The following is a 7,496-nucleotide window of genomic DNA, read 5'->3' as shown; positions in this document are numbered from 1 at the left end:
CACTGAGACCATTCCCAGGCCTTTTGACTTGGGTACAGGGTCTCCCTAAGTTTCTGAGGCTGTTTGGAAATCCCCTTCCCCCTGCACTGCCTCCCAAGTCCCTGAGATTCGCAGACACTGCCCCTTGCCCAGCTCCTTGCACCTCAGTCTTCCTCATGTGTGAGACAGAGCCAACTCAAATGAGGCAGTGTGTGAAAATGGGAAAACTCACTTACGTGCTCGACAGATGGTGGGTTCTACTGTGGACAGGCTGGGATGGTGGAGGCTAGGAGTGTCGGGCTCACAAGAAAGGAAAGAGCACTGGCATTGTGGACAGCTCAGCATTGTGGCCTCTGTTCTTCAGATGCCCTTCTTTGTTGCTGGAAGGAATAATAACCTGGCCATTCTGATATCTTCAGGAGATGGGCACCCAGGCACAGAGGACTTGGAATTGTTCCAAAAAGAACCCAAACAGGCTGTCCCCTGGCCTTGACTTCCTCTTCACTGAGTCCTGTTCCCAGTTGCTGCAATCCTGACATTCTTGAGTAGGCAGGACTTCTCATATCCTGGCCATGGATTGGGACCTGTGCGGCTTCTGTCCATAGCAATGCTGATCCAATCAGGACCCATGCTCTGCTCCTCTTCATTTGAAGGCATCCTTATCAGTGAGCCATAAACCAAACTGATGATAGATTGAGCCTCTCTCTGCCTTGCCCTCATCGATATTAGCTTTGCATTGCCAGACCAGGTCCAGGGGAGAACACATTTAGAGAGGTCCAGCAGCCGCCTGGGGCCTCATTGAACTCGTCCACACTGGACACGCCCATCACTGCACTTGGTTTCCTGCACCAGGCCCACCACACTCTGGCTATTTTAGGGCCAAGGCCCACTTTCTCTTGGCTGTGAGTTATCCTGAGCCCACTGTGGATCATGTCTCCCCACTGTCTGATTGTCCTACTTACTGTCATGCAGAGACATCATTCTCAGCAGCTCAAAGTTGTCCACATCCTCATGCTGCAACAAATTTTGGTCCAAGGCCCTGCGGATAAGGCTTGTCACCCTCTCCTGACACGTCACCTAGATCAGGGTGGGACAAATGTCATCAGAGAATGGCTTTTAGAGGAGCTACCCAGAAGACTGTGGTCAAACATTCAGGAGAAATCTCAGCTACATATACAAGGGCACAATCTTGTTATCCTGCTACCTGAGTGTGGCCTCCATATACCGCCTGGGTTCTTGCAACGTGCTACTAGAACAATCCTGGTACAAATATCTGCCTGTACCTGCCATCTCCCCTCCCCCTGGGGAGCCACATTCCACTCAGGTCCAAGGACCAAACTGCCTATGCACAGACACACTCTCATCTCACTGAGATGACAGCAATGGGCCAGGGATCTGCGCACCAAGTGTGCTCTGGGATGCAGGCTGCCTTTGTGGGTGGAAGAGGCAGATGCACTGAAAATTTTGGTCCTGACTGCCACTACACAAAAGAGACTCAGATACAAGAGTGTGCACTTGAGTGCTTCATGATAGCCTGGAGAGGCCCTGGGCTCTGGAAGCTCGGTGCGGGTCTGGTTCTAATGATGTACTTGACTCAGCACTGGCAGTCACTGAACATGTCTCCTCTGCAGCTGGACACCTGCAGCATTAGCGTGTCTACTGCACATCCATAGAAATTCTGCCAAGAACCCCTTTAGCTCCGTATTTACATACATGCAAAGACTGACATTCCGAAGTTTGGCATGACCCCCCAGGTGATCCCGACCCCAAATTTTCACACCTAGTCATGCTAAGGAGGTTCTCTTCCCTGCCACCAGGAACACACCCCCTCCTACACATGTGACAAGTCACTGCCAGCTCCGCTGCTCCAACCTCACTCATTGAGAATACCAAGTTCTAGGCACTGCAGCCTGCACCCTGGACATATCTCTGCCTTCATCTGTCCACAGCACTTCCGTCTGCACTTCTGGCCTGCCAAACCCACAATACACAGGCCCACTCACCGCTGCAGCTGGGCATGCTGAGGCTCTCCCCACTCAGGTCAAGCCCTTAAGACTGACCTCTCTCTTCTTAATTTCCCACCACAGCCCCAGGGTTAGCTGTGTCTCCTGCCTTCCACTGTGGGGACACCCAGGAGGCAGCCCTGCTGTCGGGCTTACCAGGATGCGCTTTGTCTCCCTCAGGCTCTGTCCCTCTAGGAGGACGTGGACAAAGCGGCTGTCTTCCACCTGCTCGCTGGAGTGAAGCAGTGAGGAGCTGCTACTGGTGACTTTTCTCACGCACCACTCATTGGTTTGGGTGGCCTGGGGCAATGGTCCTGCAGCCACCGCAGAGCTGCTGCTCACAGCTGCTGGGATCCTGGATGCCACTGCCACAGAAGGCTCCAAGAACTGTGGGGGATGACAACATCAGCAAAGCCCAGCACCTGCACCCCACCCAGCCTGGCAGTTGGCTCTGTGGGCATTCTAAAACATCCATCCAGAACCTGAGGTTCTTGTCCCCTTGGAGGATGTGGAGTGGCACCAGGAGTAAAGACTGAAGAAGGTGGCTGTTTACCTCCTTTGGCTTGACTTTAAACAACTTGCTGGCAGCTGTTTCCTGAAGAAGAAAGTTATAATCCACTCTGCCATCCAGGGCGTAATATACGTTTCCATCAGCAGGGATCCTCAGCTCTGGAGAGGCAGGGGCAGAGGCGTGGTAGGTGACACTCAAGGAATACACTACCCAACATCCCCCACAACTGAGAGCCTCTGCCAGCTCAGGTCTCACACACAGACCTGAGAGCCCCCGAATCCAGCTACTGTTGCACCAAAGACTCCCCACTGATTCCTCCCTGAGGACCCTCTATGCACAGGAGGTCCCCTACAGGAACACCTTTCAAGGAAATAGCCCCTTGTACCCCAGACCTTCTTAGTTCACGTTGGACCCACCAAAGACAAACAGCTAGAGTTTGTATCTGGATTGGTCCCCAAAGACTCATGTGTTCAAATTTTTCTCCCCACTGCAGCAATGATCACAGGTCGGTTTATGGAAAAGCACTTGATGGTGGGTGCCTCCACCTTGCCAGTGGATTCATCCACTCATACAGGGCTACACTAATTGGAGGGGTATGGTTTGGAGGTGTGTTGAGCGTAGGTGGAGGATGTCCACAGCAGGGCTGTGCCATCCAGAGATATATATTTCTCTTGAGTTCCCCACTTCTGCATTTTCTCCTCATGAGTATAATTCTCATTCACATTTTTAATCAATTTATTGTTATACTTCTTGTTCGGCTTGTGTTTCTCCTTCTTGTTCTTGTTCTTCTTCATCTTCTCCTCATGCTTCTTCTTAAAGTCATCTTGACCTTCTTATTCATGGTCTCCTCCTTCAACTTATTTTCATTTTTCTACTTCTCCTTCTCCTCCTCCATGTCCTCCTTCTCCTCGTCCTCCTCATCATTGTCCTCCTCCTCCTCATCCTCCTCCTCATCGTCCTCCTCCTCCTCTTTCTTCTTCTTCTTTCTCTCTCTCTCTCTCTCTCTCTCTCTCTCTCTCTCTCTCTCTCTCTCTCTCTCTCTCTCTCTCTCTCTCTCCAAAAGAGTTTACAAGCTGTGAAGGGTTCTATTCTACCACACTCTTCTCTCTAGAAATGGCCTCTGGTCCTAAGTAAACTCAGTTTGCAATGAATAGAAAGATTGGAAGCCAGAAATGATTCTTCATTGAACTGCTTTTCTCATGTACTCATCTAGGTCAGGAAAAGCCACCAAAGTAGGCACCCTGTGGTTGTCTGTCTTCTTTGACACAAGACAAAGAAGCCTCTCTTCTTGGCCCCTTGTGGATAATAGCTTTGCAATGCCTCCTCAGGCCAAGGAAAGAACACATGATAGGCAGGTCCACAGCCCCTGGGGAACATGAAGAACCTGCAGATTTATGCCCCATCATTACACTTTGTTTTATGCACAAGTCCCACCATACTCATCCTGGGCACTGGGTCAATGCACACTGTGTTCTGGCTCCCAGTTATCGTGAGCCCACTGTGACTCACTGCTCCCTACCCTCTGATGGTTCCACTTACTCTGATGGTTCGAGAGAATTTGCAGAAGCTCGTAGTTTTCTGGGTCCTCCTGCTGGAGCAAGTGTGCATCTAAGGCCCTGCGGATGATGACTGGAGCCCTGTCCTGGCAGGTCACCTGAGCAGGGTTGGAGAAAGCTCATCAGAGAGGGAATTTGGGAGTAGCTACCCAGAGGACAGTGCTCAAGGACAATCAGAGACAAGTGAGCTCTCAACACAAGGGCACCATCTTGATACCCTGCTACCTGAGGCCTTCATGTGATCATGTGGGGGTCTTCCTATGAGCCTCGAGTCCAATCTTGGTACAAGAGTTTGCTTCAACCTGCTATGCCCTACAGGGACAAGGGAATAAGGACCAAAAGACTTTGTACAGACACACTCTAGTCCCATCAAGATGGGAGGAATGGTCCAGTGCACTTCCATATCCCTGCTCTGGTCTGGGATGCAGCTGCATTTTTGTGTGGACCAGGCACAAACCCTAGGTGCTTTGGTCCTGACAGCCAGGGCACAACACACACTAGGACTCTTTAATGATAGGCATGGAAGCTGCTGGGCTCGAGAGTGTCAGTGCTTGCTAGGGTGTCAGGAGGTTCGGACCCAGCAGGTGCAGTGGTTCAACATAGCTCCCCTGGAGGTGGACACCAGAGTCTCATGATGGATACTCCACACCCAGGAAAATTCTGCAGAGAGAGCCGCTAAATCTCTATTCACATACATGCAAACTAGGACACTAATGGGGCCCTCCAAGGCCCCCAGTTCTCTGTGACCCACACCTACCCACCCTAATCATTCTACAATGGCTCCCTTCCCTTCAACCAGCAACATATCCCCTCCCACACACAAGAAAATGACTGCCAACTCCTGTGCTTCAACCTCCACGGTTCAATATACTCCTCCTCAATACCAAGGTCAGTAGAGGATGGCCTGTACCCTCGATATTTCTCTGACCTCCTCTGAACCCAGCACTCACTCCTGCACTTCTGACCTGCACATCCCAAAACACGCAGGCCCACTCGCACCCAGACCTGGCATGCTGCTGCTCTCCCGCCTCTCTCTTCCTCACTTTCTGCTCTCCTTCCTGACCTTCCAGAAGCTCCAGTTCAAGAAGACAGGCCTAGTCCAAAGTGTTTGCTGTGGACTTCGTCTTCCCCACTGTGGGCTCCCAGGAGACTCCCCTGCTCGAAGACTCACCAGGATGCTCCTATACTGTGTTGTCCTTTCCTTTTCCAGGTAGACGTGAATGAGGCACCTGCCTCTCATCCGCTTGTTATATTGGGGCCTTGGGGAGGACCGAGTAGAGACCCCTGATGTCCTGGACTCCGGCTCTGCCCCTTCCCTGGGAGAAGGCTCTGGCTCTGGGGTTGGCTGAGGAGCCGTGACAGGAACTGAGCTTGTAGCTAGAGGAGAAAAGATGCCAACATGACTGCCTTTCCCTGACCTTCCCACAGACAGACAATACCTCTGCTGCCAGGAAGAACTCAGGCCCTTGGCCCACACAGGACCTCTTTGCAGACTGGGGTCACTTCCTGAATGGACAAAGGCTTGTCCTAATTTCCAGCCCAACACCAGGCATACAGACTCCCTGCAGTGGGACAACAGTCGGACCTTTCCTCATATACCCTTAGGTACTCACCACAGTCCGCCTGGCTCTCAGGCTTTGCCTGGCTTGATTTGCCATCTTCAATTGCGGCCAGGAGGTGGTGTGCTTGGTGTTCCAGGTTCAAGCCTCCCAGCAGGAGCCACATGGATAGCAGCTGCTGCAGACTCAGAAAGCCTGGAGGCTGATGGGAAGCCTCGGAGTAGAGGTTCACCCAGGTCCCCAGGAAGGAAGGTGAGGCACTGTGGGGAGGAAGGTGTGGAGTCAGCAAAACCCTGGCCTTGCCTTCACCACGGCCTCCAGAGAAAACCTCTGACCCTACACTGGGGAGAGCAGTCTTTCCTCAGCCTTCCCAAGTCAAATCACCTTGCAGGTCCCTATTCTGGAAACAGGAGCCCACCCTCTTGACCCCAAGCCCATTCCATGTTGAAGTTGGTCCAGGGGTCCACCATAGTCACTGAAGAGGACAACGTGCACTTATGCCCCATGGAGTCAGGGATGCAGTCACATGTAGGATATGTACTCATGGCACCTGCGGTTTGAGGCTGACCCCCATGAAAAGGGACACAATGGCAGTCATTTGCACCCTATTTTTCAATGAATTATGAAATGTGACTGGAAACGTGTCTTCACACAGGGGGTGCTTTCTCCATGTTCATCAGTGAATGAGCCCAAACTGCTGATTCCCACATATCTCTGGGTGTGGGAGCCGCCATGTCCAAAGCCCCTGTCCAGCTATGTCCCAGCTAGGATGCTCTGTCCCACTATGGAAATTAACATGTCTTTATTAACCCAAAAGTGCTTTTCCCAAGGCCTGAGTTTTGAGACGCCTCTGGCACAGATCTACGTTCTTCACAAAGCCAATATCACACCAGAAAGACCACCTGGCCTCGCTGAGTCCACCTGGGAATGAGCTCAGTGCACACCATTGAGCTGTGGTGCCCAGTGTGTGGGGACTGCTCCACGGACCTCTGTGGATCAGCTGGAGTCAGGATGGTTTCTCTGCCTGAGAGCGGAGTTCACTCCCCTTGCAAGGCTGTGGCAGGCACCTCCAGGACTCGTCCCATTCGGGACTGACATTCCACTATGAGTGTGGTCCTCTATCTCATTAGGTATCACAAACCTTTGGGTCCCTGAGAGGTACATGGCAGCCCCAAGACCCAGGCATGAGGGGGCTACACACTTGGGCTTGGTGGTCTGGTGCTTACCTTGGGAACAAGAGATCCAGCACCTGATGGGTGGGGATGGAATCCCAGGAGATTAACCCCATGTTGCCGCTGAAATGTAGGTTCCTCCCACAAATGACAGGCAGGAGCTCATTCCTAAGCTGGTCCTGCCTGTAAGGTTCAAGGCTCTGTACCCTGAAGGGCTCCTCCGTGTTCTCATCATTTTCACCCTGTGTTGGGACCAAGAATGTTGGTTTAAAATGGAAATGGTGACAAACAGAAAAATGACTTGTGCCAATACACTAGAGTCAAAGCACAATGGGACAGTTCCCATCAGTACAAACACACACCCACACACACACACACACACACACACACACACAGTCAGAATAGGAGTCCTGGGCCATTCATCAGGGATCAGACTAGAGGGCCTGCTGGGTTCACCTGCCCTGTGCTACTCACTGTTACTCTTGAGCTCCTCTGCGACAATCGCCAGAGGCTCTGGCGTCTAAGATGAAGCCTCACCCAGTGCATCCACAAAAGGGCTAGTTGGCCCCCCTGAGATTCCTGGGAGCCTGAGGCTCGGCATTGTTTGCAACCACAGGAGAACATCCTTCTCCCTCCAGTTTCTCCAACCAAATGAGCTCGGATGGCTTGGTCAGTTAAGTGGGTGCCAGGATACCAGGGTTCCATGTTCTGTTTGA

At 52.1% G+C, this 7,496-nt stretch overlaps 1 protein-coding gene across 1 annotated transcript in view; it reads right to left on the bottom strand.

The window, feature by feature from the left end:
• Window positions 1-2,539: 2,539 nt before the first annotated feature.
• Window positions 2,540-7,496, bottom strand: part of LOC144368940 (uncharacterized) — a 24,877-nt gene continuing 19,920 nt past the window's right edge. Inside the window, exons 4-6 of the mRNA XM_078027895.1 lie at window positions 5,663-5,868; window positions 5,221-5,426; window positions 2,540-4,147 (exon numbers count right to left, since the gene is read on the bottom strand). Coding sequence (XP_077884021.1) covers window positions 3,950-4,147; window positions 5,221-5,426; window positions 5,663-5,868 — 610 coding nt within the window. The 3' untranslated portion in view covers window positions 2,540-3,949. The remainder of the gene's footprint in view (window positions 4,148-5,220; window positions 5,427-5,662; window positions 5,869-7,496) is intronic.

This window comes from Ictidomys tridecemlineatus, chromosome 12 (assembly GCF_052094955.1).
Source record: "Ictidomys tridecemlineatus isolate mIctTri1 chromosome 12, mIctTri1.hap1, whole genome shotgun sequence".
NCBI lineage: Eukaryota > Metazoa > Chordata > Mammalia > Rodentia > Sciuridae > Ictidomys > Ictidomys tridecemlineatus.
Note: the sequence above shows the minus strand (reverse complement) of the source record. Positions and strands in the feature narration are given on the sequence as shown.